This window comes from Rhinatrema bivittatum, chromosome 14, assembly GCF_901001135.1.
Source record: "Rhinatrema bivittatum chromosome 14, aRhiBiv1.1, whole genome shotgun sequence".
NCBI lineage: Eukaryota > Metazoa > Chordata > Amphibia > Gymnophiona > Rhinatrematidae > Rhinatrema > Rhinatrema bivittatum.
In genome coordinates, this window is record NC_042628.1 from 27,370,568 (window position 1) to 27,386,278 (window position 15,711).

General features: G+C 41.6%; 1 protein-coding gene across 2 annotated transcripts in view; it reads left to right on the forward strand.

Annotated features, from left to right (window-relative positions):
- TMEM114 (transmembrane protein 114) overlaps nt 1-15,711 on the forward strand; it is a 68,101-nt gene that overhangs the window by 32,112 nt on the left and 20,278 nt on the right. The window contains exon 3 of one of the 2 annotated variants that reach the window (XM_029577203.1): nt 1,361-1,498. The exons of the other annotated variant lie outside the window; for it this stretch is intronic. Within the exon in view, the coding sequence (XP_029433063.1) occupies nt 1,361-1,498 (138 nt within the window). The remainder of the gene's footprint in view (nt 1-1,360; nt 1,499-15,711) is intronic. 2 annotated transcript variants of the gene reach the window in all.

A 15,711-nucleotide genomic window follows, 5' to 3' on the forward strand; every position in this document is an offset into this window, starting at 1 on the left:
TTGAGGATTCACAGAGTAGAGATTCCTGTCCAGTTCAAGGGGAACCGTCTACGCCACTGCCTCTAGCCCGGGTTCACTTCATCATCTGCAGGACCCAAAGTGCTGAATCCTTGAAACCTTAGAGCCTGATATTTGATAGTCCAACAGTGTCAGAGACTTTCGCCATTTTATGTGCCCCATTGCAGGGGGGGGAGGGGTTTGTTACATTTGTTTTTGAAAAATTTGAACACAAATCCATGTATCACCATGAAAATTGGATGAAGCTCATCAAGACTCGTACCAAGAGCCATTTTTCAGAACGGACTATTTTCCCCCATGTCATGCTTGTGCAATAATCTTTATTGATCAAGGTACTAAGAGTACAGAAAAATCTGTGAGAAAATAATACATGCATACTTGCTGGAGAGTGATTGTTGAAGCTTTTGCGATTTATACAGCTGTCATCTTCATCAACACTTGCTGTTAAATGCCTTTCTAGCACAAAACAGTCCTTCCCCAGTCCCCTACCCAGGAAGGTCTTAAACATATATAAAAATGGAAAACAACCGAGGAAATCTAATAGTTAATAATATCCAATAATATGCAGTAATATGACCCTTTTGGCCAGGCATAAGGATCAAAGAAAGACAAAACATGTAAAAGACCAGCAAGTCAGTAGTATGCTTGCACAGTTTAAAAAAAAAAATCTGTCTCATTTGCCCAGGGCTATAGTTTCCAGCCACCTCTGTGGAAATTAAGGTCAATAAAAAATGTATAGAAAAGTGTAAGGTGGTAGCTTTTCATTGGACTAACTTCATACATTGCTTGTCTAGCTTCCGGGTGTTACGCTCCTTTTCTTAGAACAAAACAAAATGAAACCTTGTTGACTTGTACTTGGGGTGCATCCCAGTGGACTAACACGGCAGCTGTTCTGCAACTTCCAGAAATGGGTAAGAGAACAAACAAAACTCTTTTGCGAAGAGCATGGTAAAAGAAGTTTCCCCTACTTCTTAAATCTTGGCCTTCTCAAGCCAACGTGCCACTGTGGTTTTTTTTCACAAGCTTTTACTTGTTCATCACTTTCTCTGAGGCTTTTTCGTTGTTGTTGTTTCAGTGATTGAAAGGAATTTGAGACTTTGGATAAAAGAGGAGCTATTTTAAAATTTGCGAAGGCAAATGGATCTGTAGCTTTTGTTTATTTATTTATTTTTTGCAGTTTTTCATCCTGATTTTATCCAATATTGGTCCTTGCATTGATAAGTAAGCCAAACTTCGGTGACAGGTAGAGACAATTGTAATGGTATATGGGTTTCTTTTCCAAACGATTATTTTTCTGCGAATGAAAATGCTTAATCCTGTTCCACCTTTCATTTCTCTGCAGATATGCATGGGACATTCGTGATACTGTTGCCGCTCAGCCTGATTTTGATGATTTTTGGAGGAATGACTGGATTTGTCAGTATTCTAGCGAGGGCCTACCTGCTGCTCCTGCTGACGGGAATACTTTTTCTTTTTGGAGGTAATGTAGAAAATGTTTTCTGTTCAAAGTCAGACAGTACCTCATAATAGCATACCATACAAATTCTCTAATGTTCATACACAGGGATGCCCGAACTTCAGGTCGATAGCTTGCAAAACCTGATTACTAAGGTTACATCCTATCTATACACGTGCATGATAATAAACGAAATCCATTTAATCTTTTTCTTCTCATGTCCATGCACCAGAGGCATATTTCTCTCCAATGAAAAGCACATTTCAATGCCAGTGAGTTGGCCGCAACGGGATCCTATACTACGCAGGGGCCATCCTAAAGCAACGGCCATGCCAAATGTTTAATATGGTCCGTCTCTTGCCCCAGTCATATACCTCAGGTCTGGTAGAGCATCAGTAGGAAGATGTAAAACATTTAGCCTAACAGACTCTAGGGATGCGCTTTCACTGGAAACAAATTAGGAAATTTCAGCCAAACGGCATGTGGCTTTTTGTTGTTGCTTTCCGAGCAAAAGAAACAAAATTCTATTCCTTTTTTTTCTTTCATTTTCTTTTGAATTCTGTCAGGCTGGCCCCTGCCCCCCTGCTGCCACCGAGCTGGCAAATATTAAAAATTCAGCTGCTCTGCATTATCTGACAATTGCAATTTACCCGGGAAAGATGATGTGGCTGACATTTCCTCTGCTCTGCCCTGCTATAAGTACATGTGGGCTGGCAGAGTCTATGCACTGTTAGTCTAGTTAAGATTCATTCCTAATTTTGTGGACTTAAGGCAAGCCTTACAATTTGGTGTTATTGATTACTTGGGCAAGATATATTGTGATTTTTTTTTTCTTTTTCCCCTAATTGGAACTCTGACTGTTCCTCTCAAGATTCCTTGAAATTTGTATTTGAACATGGATAAATAAAAATGTTTCCAAAAACAGGCATTCCTGAGGACAGTTTTAGGTTGGAGACGTAAAAGTGCACATGCGCAAGGCATTTTTAAAAGCATGCATGCATATTTAGCATCCCCCTCCCTTTGGCTGTCTGTACATGTCATAGGCGAAAAGCACTTGGGCACTTTCCGTGTGCGTATTTCAGGGCTTCCAACTGGCTGCTATGCACGTGAGCTAAAAGTGCGTGCATACATACGGGCTATCCATAGGTCACGATCACCATGGGTAAAAATAGGAGCTATGTGGAGAGAATGGCCAAATCCTCCAAAGTGGATTTTTAGCCAGAGAAAACTGCACACGAAAAGGTGAATTTTAAAAGCCTGGTGCATGTATAAATTAGGGGATGCAGGCACAAGTGAGGCTTATGTGCACCAACCACATTTTAAAAGCCTCCTAGATGCACACGGATCTCCTGCTGCTGCGCCCACGTGTCACTTGATTTCAAAAAGAGGCATGATGTGGTGTGGGCGTTTTGGGACGTGGCCAAGAGATGTGTGCGTAAATACCTGCGGGCTCTTGCGTAGGTCCAGGTCCACCGGTGCGTTAAGTTTACTTCCGCTAGGGAGGAGGTGTAAGTTTAAAAAAACAATTAAAACCAGCCCTTTCTGCCAGGTTTAAAGGGTCTGGAGTAACTGGGGGGAGGGGGGTGCAGGCTATCAAATCAGGGTGGGGGGGGGGGGGTTTGGAAGACCTAGCTCTTAACTGGGTGAACTGGGGACACTGGAATTGTTGTGGACACGTGCCAATTATAAAATGCCCTGAATCGGAATATGCATGCCTAGGTGCACGCCCACTTAAAATTGGGTGCTGTGTGCGTAGCCAGGCAATTTTATAACGTGCGTGCATATGTGTGTGTGCAAGTTATAAAATGGCCACATGTCCGGGTGCGTGCTGGCGCACACGCTCCAAGGTGCACCCGCGCGCCGGTTTGAAAGTAACTCTCTTGGTTTCACAGTGCCCGCACTTTTGGCCACATTAAAAAGGAATTCCTGGGGGTGCGTCACTTGGGAGAGAAAACCACGCAACGTAAAGCGTTGAAGGATACGCAATGGGACGTCCGCTTCCATATGGTCTTTGCAGCAGCATTCAGTGAGCAGGATGTTGCTGGGCAGCGTCCTCACTAAATGGGAAGAGCGAAGCTCCATGGTCAGTACAGGCTGCAGAAGTTTTGTTTTGGTTTTTTTTTTTTTTTGCTGTCACCGTGCAAGATTTTAAAAGCTTTGTTTGTATTTACAGCTGGGGTGGTGCAAATGTGATCTATGTTCTGAAACCAAAGAAAGCTGTGGCTGTTTCCTCGAGTTAATGAGGAACATGTTAAGTTGTTGGATTTATGTTCATTATTTACCGAGATAACGGGGCAGAGGTAACAGCCAAGGTCAGGGGAGTGAAGAGATGAGGAAGCAAAAGGCCCGGCCTGCCTCCATGATGGCTGCAGTGGTAGCTTTTAATTCTACTTCAGTCCTTAAACTGGAGTAAGACCTAATGAATGCGGATATTGCACCACCATGTAGGCAGACATCTGACATTTACTTGAAGGAAAAGAGGACAATTACACATTTTAAATTACACCTCCTCGTGGCGTTCAGACAAGTTTAAAAAAAAAATAAAAAAGTGTTTCTGTATTCTCTTAAAGGTTACATATCCTCTTGGTGAAAGGTATGCCAATTCTATTTCTTCTGCAGAAAAAAAAACCCCCACTTGGAAGTTGTACCTTCAAGTTGCAAAGCTTGGGATAATGAAGGGTTGTTGATAATTAAAAGACTCATAAGGCCTTTTCCAAACAGACATTGCTTTCAAATGCTAAAGAAGAATTTGGTTTGCAAGTTGAATTCTGCTATAAACTTGCATTTAAAGGCAGATGGTTGTATGACACAGATTTCACATAGTCAGAGGGTAAAATATATCAGTAGTAAGATTTTTTTTTTTTTTATCCATCAATTCCTGAGGCCATAAAAAAGCTTCAGGGCAAGAGCCACAGAAGTTGATACGGGGCTGCAAGCAATTAATAGGAAGAGAAATGAATCCCAGTCTCTTTTATAGAAGTTTTAAGTAGCCTGGACGACTGTAGCTCCATATATTGGAGAGCTGTGATTAAAATAGTTAAGGTGTTGCAATGAGTTCAAAACACCGCAGTCGTTGATCATTTTTGGTTTGCCCTGGAGAGGTCTCTTTAGCACTGTATGCACATTTTGCATTGGTTGCCGATTGCTCATAGGGTCCAGGTTAAGGTTTGCAGAATGGTTTAGAAAAGCTAAATATTTGGACTTGGGTGTTTTAGGAGATAAGATTGAGGATTATGTTCCAGCTAGAGCATTGCCTTCACTCGAGGTTTATTAAAGATTCCTTCGGTCCAAGATTATTGCTTGCAGAGGACTAGAACAAAAGCCCTTCTCAATTGTCCCGCCAATACTATGGACTGATCTCCGTTTGGGGGCACATCAAGAATGGGACTACCTAAAATTCAGTAAATTAGTAAAGGCTGAGCTGTTCAGACAGGTATTTGGGGAGGGGGATGGAAAGGCTGAAAGCAGGCTTTAGATTTTGTGTGGTAAAAGAGAATTCTATTGTTTTAAAAATATTTTTAAGCCTATGTATTATTAACAGGTGCAGGTATTTCAAAATGAAATTTCCAGGCTTATTTTTTCTGGCCCACCTTTACCCCATTCCCAGTGTCACCCCTTTTCAATGAGAGGAAACTTATTTTTTTTTTGTGGGAGGGGTCAATATTCAAAAAGTTTTCTTTCTGGCAGGTAAACACCCAACTCCAAATATTTAGCTTTTATAAACCATTCTACAAACCTTAACTTGGACCCTGTAAGCAATCGGCGGCCAGTTGAAAAAAATTGCATGTAGTGCTGAAGAGACCTCTCCAGGGCAAACCAAAAATTTCGTGCTTTAAGTCCCTTTGAAAATTACACCCTAATGGAATTTAAGGAGGCACCGATAGCGTAATGTAAACCGGTTTCTTCATCACTCGCAAGGAGACGGGAATACTTCGAAGAAGGCTAGAGATGGGCAGGTGTAGTCCGTGCCGTACAAAAGGCAGAAAAAAGGAGGAGGCTGGCTGGTTAAGCCTGACCGATGAGGTAGAGAAATGAATGAGATCACCACCCAATAAAAGGACTGTGGGGGATATCTCAAGCCTAGCAGACTGCAGGATCTGAAGCAGCATGGATTCACCACGGGAGGTCATATCAAACAAATCTGATGTTGGGAAAATAGGTGACATTCTCCCTTTTTTATTATTCATGCAGCTGTCACTTTCCAGGGTCTGTTGAGGAGCTTTAAGGCTTATCTGCAAAAGAGTACACACAGAAACTGGAGTGGCAATAATTTACTTCTTAGCTTGCCAAGAAAGGGAGCAGCCAGAATTCAGCATCGGGCAGTTTTCCGTTATGCATATCCAGTTTATAGGATCGCTCATGCAACTCCAGCTCCTTCTCAAATTGACTGTGCTTTTATGATCATTGTCACTCTACTTACCTAGCTTGTGGCACAGCTAACAGGCTGCCTACAAAGGCAAATGTGATTTTAACTATTATAGGTCAAAAGATAACTCAAAGCCAAAGCTCCCAGTTTCCCCTTGGCAGATTTTTTCCAAAATTCTGCAGTAATTATATAGCACATTTGAATTTATTTTGCATAAAGATTCACTATGCAAAAAAAAAAAAAAAAAAGTCAATTTTTATTGAGAACCATTCATGTTTGTTTTTTTAAACAATATTTAAACTATATGCGAATAAAATTGTACCAAGTACAAAAATCAATAATTTATCATCAAGATATATATATACAGACTTTTAACTGTGAAATGTCACTTTTGGTTTGAACTGAAATAGCACAACCACCCTTTACATTCTTGGGAAAGTTCTTGTCATCTTCCCAAGTCTATGAGCTTCTGCATGCTAAAAATGCCCTCAGCATCAGCAGTTTGTCATGCTATTAATTACACAGAAATATAGGTGTGCACGAACAATATATTGCACATCACTTTGATGACCTTTGTAAAGTATTGCAATTAATTAAGCAAATAAATAAAACAGTAATATTGGAAATATGGTAGCAGTCACAAAAAATGGGTTGAATTTGCATAAGTTTAAACTTGTCAGCAGTAGTGTCAGTCAGTCATCAAGGCTTCTATGAATTGAAATGAATGCCCTCTCTGCCAGCTATGAGACACCAGCAGTTGCAGACTTCTAACAAACACACCCAGATCTTTATAGATGGTATATGATTGGCCATATATCCAGGTGTGAGAACCTTTGTATAAAGATGACTTTCTACTAAGGGAGCATCATCTAAGAATTATATCAAAATCAGCTTTGGTTTGATTTAAGAGGTCTTTGAGTGATCATTGACTGCTTTCTCTCCCCCCTCCAGCTTCACCCCTCTCCCTCCTGTTTCCTTCAGGGCAAGAGAGGGCAGGGGGCAACAGAAGGGAAGGGGCTGGATTAGGGAGCAGGGTGCCTCTTCTTTCATCTGTGACAACCTCAGCCTTAACCTCCCCCCCCCCCCCCCCCCGTTCCCTGAAGGCTGTTTATGAGGGGAAGGACAGGAGCAGGAGTAGAGAGAGAGCCGAGTCTGAAGGCGGCTTTTCAGAAGATTGAAATAAAATGTGAGAAAGCTCCATGTGTGTTGATTCTGTGGTGGGTTGTCAATTATGCGGCCACAAGTTAAATTTATGCAGTTTCTCCTACAGCTGCACAAGCGCAGGAAGCTAGGGGCTCTGCTTAGAGGCCATGATTTCCGCTTGTGCAGCAAGCCTTAGTATTTAAAGATTGTAAGACCACTGGCTTGCACCCCCTTAACACCATCTTAGCCATGGCAACCATGCAGTTGCCATGAAATGTTCTCAGTACCCCATCATCACATTTTTCAGGAAAAATAGCCTGCACTTCAAACTTTTAGTATGTTAAGATTGATCACAATATTTTAAAAAAAAAATGACCAGTAAAAATATGCATAGAAAACAATTTTGGTTTGAATTGTTATTTTGCTTCAATTTCCATTTTAATTCATTTTATTCATTTTGGTTCCCGAGTTAATTTGTTGTGTAATTCTTTTCTGCTAAAGTTAATGCGAGAAGCATTGCACCCCATTTTGGACTCTGACATTGGGGGGGGGGGGTTTCTATCCAAGTTTAATGAAGCTGTGAGGTAGGCATCAGCAACCGCGGGAACTCCAAGTCACCATGAGTAGGGAAAAGTGACATCAGCGGTGGCATGGATTGCCCCAAGGCACCGCAGTAGAACGAGCAGTGTCACGAAGGCACCAGAAGTGGGGCAAAGCATCGGCGGCGAGAGCTCTCCAAGACCCCTGTGAACGAGTGCCCCGACATACATGCGAACACCTCAAGGCCCCGTGAGAGGGCAAAGCACAATTTACAGTGGCAGAAATAGCCTAAGACATCCCAAGGCGCCAAAAAAAAGTAACAAAGAGCACCAGCAACAATAAAATAAACATTCCAAGGCACCATGTGAGAGGGGCAAAGCAGCACCAACAGTGGCAGGAGCAGCCCTCCCCTCCCCCCGCCAGCCACTGAAAGAGGATAAAAGTAGCAGCAGCAGCAGTGGGATGAACACCCCCAAGGCAGGGGGACTTGTTATGTATTCCAGCTGTGTACAGGATTCAGAGCACTCATTTCAGATCAAGGATGTTTTCCATAGCAACACCAGTGTTGTAGAACAGTTTGCCTACAGAGATTAGGCATGAGATGGATTTTTTTTTTTTTAACCTTTATAAAAACAGGTGAAAGCTTGGGTCTTTCCTATCAACCAAAACAATGCAGATTACCTTAAGCTTTAGGAAAAAGCTTAAGGCACTTTTTTTTTTCCACAGGCATTTTATTAATATCCTACATAGGAGATTGTTTTTATATATATGTCATGTTTCATTTGGTTTTGATGTCATGATTGTTTTATCATGAGCTGCACTGATCGGTCCTATAATGGATTTGCAGGGTATAAAATATTTTAAATAAGTAAATAAAAGGTCTATAGTTATGGCTGTCCATTCTAGTAGCTTGTAATGACCTGCAGCAGGATGGGATGCTTCATGCAGTGGGCAGAAGAATTTTTAAAATTTTTATTCTTGAATTTTTTCTCTTGAACATTTTGAGGCCAATAGTCAAAGCTGAATAATTCACAAGTTATATGGCTAAATGGTGAGTGCTGAAAATTCTCTGTACTTAGGCAGCTAAATGTTAGCTGTATAAGTCATTGTCTGGCTAAGATTTAGCCGAATAAGTAAGGGGTGGAGACAGCTGGTTATGTTATTTGGCTGTCTCCAGATGTGACTAAGTTTAGCTGGCCTTTTAACTGGCTATAGAGATAGCCCAATTAAAAAAAACCCAAAAAACGGTGGTGTACGGGCCTAGCAGCCCGAATCCATGTCCCCCACTGCATGTTGTAAAAACATGGCCTGTCAGGTCTACCTCACCCCTTCCTTCTCACCCAGTTCCCTCCAGGCGCTAAGAAAAAAATTGCCTCCTTCTCCTCCTCTTGTCCCTGCCCCCTTCCGAGTTAAGGACAGGGTAAAATGAAGGCCCCATCTTCCCTTCCATCTTCCAGTATTTTCAAACTCAAAGATCTTCACCCTGGATTGTGGCACCTTGCTGCCGTAATCCGAGACCAGTGCTTCTGCCATTGCTTTGTTATTAACGCTGGAAGCATAAGCTTCCAGCATTGCTGTGTGACTGGGACTTGTATCCTGCAATGACATCACGAGTCCAGTTTCCACTATCACATTGCCATTAAACTCAACTGCAAGCATTGGGCCGGATTTTCAAATCCTGCGGATTTACGCGCATAACCGGCCTTACGCGCGCTGGGCCTATTTTCAAACGGCCCGGTGACGCGCGTAAAGCCCCGGGATGCATGTAAGTCCCGGGGCTTTACAAAAGGGGCAGGACGGGGGCATTGCCAGAGGCCTCTGCACGGCCGCTGGGCCAGGGATCGCGTGCCGGCAGTCGGCCGGCACGCACAACTTCAACCCCACTGATCTCCAGTGGGTATGCAAGAATTCAACACTGATCTGGGGGGATTCCAGGTTCCAAAGCTGTTTTATTGTAGGAGCACAAATAACTAACATATAGAATAGACCTCTGGCCTTATATAATCAGGATGGGAAATGCTCACATGATACATATTATGTTATAGCACACAGACAAAAATTGTCTGCCTAGCTTTATCCATTCCATAGATCTTTTCATTTTATTGTTGTTATTGGCAATGCCATGATCACATGATTAGTTGGTATAACTCCTTCCCACAGCCAGCTATTTTATAAAAGAAAAAATCATGCTTAATTTTAAAAGCAATTTCTGACTCATCAAATATTGTCTGAAAAATAATTGTGTATTACAGCTCTTTCTGCTTATCTCAGAGCAGCGATGGTAATGTTACCACTTGAGCTTCCTTCTCATGGTTTATGTTGGTCTATTGATTCACAGGCCAGAACAAGGAATAAAATACACCCATCTTCTCTTGACATGTTTTTTGTGTTATTGGGCAAGGGCAAGTTCCATGATCCCATTTCTCCTCTTTTACAAAGCATTAAATGACAGAAAAGGTCAAGAAGGAATATTACCAAGAAGTGAACAGATCACAATGAGTGCAACCAGCGTTCGAGCAGTTGGTCAAGTTGTGCAGGGGTCATGACCCTTTTTGTATGCTTATTTTTACAGCTAGATCAGTGTATGTGCCTGTTTGAAAATAAACATGCAAATGGTTAAGATAACTGTGCACTCAATCTACAGCTCAAACATCTGTTTTGATCATTTTGTTTTCAAACTAAGCTCTTGTAAGGCATAGTTCATTCAATTTTCCTTTCTTTTGTAGTAGGTAGAGGGAGTTTATAATAGGCAAGTTAATTTTCTTGGTTAACAAAATACTGGCTTTGCTTTTTATTTAGGTCTGACTTGAGCGATTCTAAAATTGAAAACTACATCTCTCTAGGCATCTCCCTATAGGTGTTCTACAGCAGTGAACACAACTGTCCCTTGACATTGAAGTTTCATACTCCGGTGGAACATATTTTTCTGTGCTGTGGTTGACAATCTTCTTTCTATTGTAGGAGGACATGCGTAATGTAGCATGCTCCATCATTTGTACTGATATATTTATATTTAATATATGTTACTGTAGCTAATATTAGAAATCATTATAACTTCAGGCATAACAATTAGAGAATACTAGAGAGTAGGGATGTGCATTCGTTTTAGCCGAAATAGACAATGGCAACAAAATTGTCTATTTTGTCTTGTTTTGGGAGCGCCCCGAAACAAAAAATAAATTTAAGAAATTTCGGAAAAATTAGTATTTTGTGTTAGTGCACACTAAGTCCGAAATATGAAAAAAACACCCCAAACCATTAAAAAATCGAAATTAAGCACAAAAAACCTGAAACGAAAATGACAAAAAAAAAATAAATCTGTGCACATCCCTACGAGAAGCAAACCATTTGGCACCACCTTATTCGTTTTGTGTGTGTGTGGGTGGGGGCAACAACAACAACGGGTATTAGCACTGTTTGAAAGGCATCTATTTGTTGTGCAAAACATTTTATAGCTCCTAATGTTAGCATGCAATAAAGCTGCAATCTTTACCATTCAGGGACCTATACAATAAAGGTCAGCATGCATGAGAAGTCCACAAGACTTCTGGACTTATGTTCGCTCGGCAGGTGAATCAAAAACTGAGTTTTTCAAATATAACAACAAATGTTTTGTTCGGCAACAAAAACCAACACTGTCTTCCAAAGTAAGAACCTCATCCCAAACATCAAGCATGGTGGTAAAGGTGTCATGGTGTGGTGCTGCTTTGCTTCATCAGGACCTGGATCAGCAGTGCCAGAAAATGTTAAGTGGAAGGTATTGCTGCTTAAGTAGGTGCCACCAGTTATTCTATGAAGGGTTCCCATACTTTTTCACATAGGGATTTATTGATGAGTAAGTGATCAAAATACATCCTTTTTCTTTGAGTTATTTATTCAATAGGGTTATCCTCTTTTTTTTAAGGTTTAGATTAGGATCTAACCATGTTTTGAGCACCAACTGTGCTAAAAAAACAGATCATCCTAGGAGGTTCATAAATGCTTTTTGGTGAACCTGAGGCTGGCAGCCACATTCTTTTTTGAGAGTAGTGGTTTCTTCTAGCTATCCTCCCATGAACATCATGCCCATTCATTGTTTTTCTGATCTTTGATGCATGAACCTCACATGAACCACAGAGAGAGAGGTGTGCAGATCTTTAGATGTTCATCTGGGATTCTTTGTGAATTTGAGGATGATTTTCCAGGTTTGCTCTTGGGGTGATCTTGGCAGGATGACCGCTCCTGGGTAGAATCACTATATTTTCTTTCTTTATATTCTACTTTTCGGCTCTTCAAAGCGGATTACATTCAGGTACTGTAGTTATTTCCCTGTCCCCAGAAGGCTCAGAATCTAAGTTTTGTACCTGAGGCAATGGAGGGTAAAGTAACTTGCCCAAGGTCACAAGGAGCGACAGTGAGATTTGTACCTTGGTTTCCCTGGTTCATTGCCTCCTGCTCTAATCACTAGACTAGTCTTCAACGTTTTCTATTTGTAATCTATCTGTCTGAAGGTGGATGGATGAAGCCCCAAATGTTTAGAAATGATCTTGTAAACCTTTCCAGATGGATGAGCATCAACTAATCTTGTTCGTGGATCCTCTGAAATTTCTTTTGATCGTGGCATGAAGATCTTTATGGTGAAGACCAAATTCAGAACCTTTTGGATCTTTATAGAGGACAGACTTCCCAAAGTTCAGTTGTGCAGATTTACTCTGCAGGGTGGTTTACTTAATTATTGATTCTAAGTAGACAATTAATTGCACTAAGGATACTAGAGGTTCACTTACTTTTTCACACACACTGAATCTGAATTGGTCTTATTGTTCCTTCTATGCACATTATTGTGTTTCAAGAAACACGGAATTGTTTAAGTTCCATCGTTTTTTTTGTTTGCATAAGAAAAGACTGGTTTCAATTAAACAAGGGAATCATGATAAGAACTTGGGATTCTCATTAGTATACATGCTGTCCACAAACATTTTCTCAGCACCATACCTGCTTTTCCTGTGGGTACATTTTCACGAGAAATAGTGTGCATAAATTTGAAAGTGCAATCCATGTGCGTTACTTACCTCTCCTGACCTGAGCACACCCCCGGGAATTCCTCCTCGGAATGAGGCTAAAAGTACGCAGAACATTACACCTACTTCAGCTAGGCTGAGGGAGGGCCAGTTTTCAGACAGGCAATTTACATGTGTAAATGGCTTTGAAAATTGTCCTCTAAAGGTCTAGATTTGAAAGTGAAATTACTCTTGATGTTCTTGAGTTGGGTTCAGAGCTAGGGCACATTCAATAATCACATGTTAGCAAAGCCAGCAGTTCATTTCACACGGCCGGCAGCACCATAAGGTGCCATTGTATGGTACATTATCCAGCAATAAGCTAATTGCATTCCTACTGCTGCTGCTATGTCCTTACCATAATGCACATATCAGTGCTTTCAATATTCTCTCCTCCTGTGCCGATTCAGTTAGAAATTAATAGACCCCCTGAGACGTGTCCTTTTTTTTTTGCTTATCGTCACTGGGCAGACTTTGCATGAAAGGACAGCAGTCCCATCTGCCTGAATGAAAGACATCTATCATCAACCCTTGCCCTAATATTTTATTATTTGCTCATTATAGCAGGTGTCTCCTGAAGTATTGGGAAGCAGGGGAGTGATAAAGTGGCAGGAAGCCATCTGCCACCAGTAGAGGCCAGCTATAGAGCAAAAAATAGCAAACAGTTTTTTATTACCACTTATTTAGCAGTCTTCTATAGTGGTAGATAGTGTAGCATAAAAAGGATCTACTGTATATTTGTGAATTATAAAGGCATCACGACTGGAACTCAAATATTCTATCTTTATTCAGTATTGAACTGTTTATATATATGGTTATATTTCTTTGATTTTTTTTCCTGTTGTCTTATAATTTTTCAGTTCCAAGTAAGGGGCATGAACAATGTAACGTAGAATAAAAGAAGCTGCACACTGGTCACCCTTTTTCCCCATGTTGGTACACTTTGTTTGATTGCAGCAAACATGGCCACAATGGTTGCCTTCACCTTGAGCTACAGCTATTGTTCACATAATTGCCATTTGATAAATGTGACAGATATGTGTGGGCGCACATTATAACAGTGATCTTTACTATTTTTTTAAGCATGGGCCACTTTGGATCCAATACGGCAGAAGTGGAGCTGGGTTGGGGAGGGGGGCTAATGCCATTCATTGTTGTGGCCAACCATGTGTGTATGTGTGTGTGTGTGTGTGTGTAATCCTCTTCAGTGTTGCAGTTGACCAGGGGTGCCCCCTCTCAACCTCCCATTGGCCATCACTGCCTACTCTAATCCCTCCAACAATCTGCAAACCCCCACCCTTCACATCCTCTCCCTTCCCACATCACAGCTGCCTCTCAAACCCCGCATAGCTGCAGCCTCTTATTGTGGTCCATTACTGGGGTCACCAGTGGCATCATTAGTTAGCACAGCCAGCTGGGCAGGATGCAGGGCCGGCGGGTCCTATTAGGTGAACTAGGCGGTCACCTCGGGTGCCGACCCTTAGGGGGTGGCTGAAGAGCAGCCATGTGGCTCCACAAGAGGAGCCTAACCTGCTCACGGCAGAGGAGTAGAGATTTGGCAGGCTGCGAGCAGCGCTCATCCTGCTTGCGGCCCAGAGATGCACACACCCGGTGGCGCGAATGCGGTAGAAGTCGTGGCCGAGACCGGTGGGGGGGGAGGTGCAAAGCAAAAGACTCACCTAGGACGACTAATACCCTTGCACCAGCCCTGGCAGGATGAGAAGCATGGTGGCTGAGTGGGTATTCCAGAGTATCAGGATTAAACTAAGTAAAGGGGGTGGGATGCTGGCAGAATAAAACAAGGCACTATAGTACCTACATGTTACCCACTTTGAAGTAGCTGAAAGGCAGAATAGAAATACAATTAAAAAAACAAAAAACCCAAGGTGTGTTCTTGGCAGCATTCCTGCCAGAGCTGATTTATGAAAGGAATGGGAGCCTCAGCAGGGGCTGCACTCAGGGTCGGTGGAAGTCACCAGTGGTCCATGGGCCTTACCTTGAAAAACACTGAATTATAAGTTAAGGAATGTGTCAGAAAGCAACTGCTATACAGTGCTGGTAGCTCAAAGTTGCTGGCAATATTCAGTGGTAGGAATATGCATTTGCATGAAATGAATGGATAAAATGCAACAGATGAGACTATTTTCATTGCATTTGTGGACTCCTGAAACAAATAGAGGGATGCTGACAAATTTAAATGAAAGGTTTTGTTTCATTTGTTTATGTTTTCCATTCAAGTCTATGGCCCATTAAACAGTGCTGCAACGAGACCTGTGACTATATCAACCAACAAATGCCTGTGTGAGGTAGCAGCCAGGTTGAAACCAAAACAGGAGAAGTAGGTAGAGGAGAGAGGACCAATCAAAGTAAAGTATTTTTTCTAAACTAGCTGGCATCTGGATGAAGAGATGCTGATATTCTCCCACTCAAATGTCTAGCTTGTCACTTACATTCCTTAGGGGATTGGCTCTTGGATCAAAATGATTATATGGATATACAGTTAGAAAAATCCTTCTGTGCATCTCTAGATTTAAAATATTTACTCCATTCCCACAGAGACCAGATACCAGATTGGATGGCCAAATCTATGTGGTAAAGTCAGCAACAGGTATGTGGAGATATATTAGATCCATAATGCTGCTAACCATAGAGACATCCTTATTCACACCATTAGTGGGTAATCCAGACTTTCCACCAAGGAATACATTTTTTTTTTAAGTCATAGTCTGAATAGACCATGGATTGTCGCAGATTCTATTGATAAAGAAACCCAGCTTATGAATGTTTACGAATATTGTAGACAATAGCTAAGCTTCACATGCACTGATTTTCTTGCTTACTTAAAAATGGAAACATAGAAATGACAGCAGAAAAGGACCAAATGGTACATCCAGTCTGCCCAGCAAGCTTATCGTAGTATCTGCTGTGCCGTGCAGGTTACTCCCATGCTTATCAGTTTCCCAGAACTTAAAAGTTAGGGCTTTTGTTGATTGCTGTTTGACTCCAATTTCCTTTTACCCCCATGCTTATCAGTTTCCCAAACTGTAAAATTCAGGGCACTCATTGATTACTGTTTGAATCCAATTCCCCATTAGTCCTTGCTATTGAAGCAATGTTGGAGGTGCATCAAAGTATCAGGCTTATTGGTT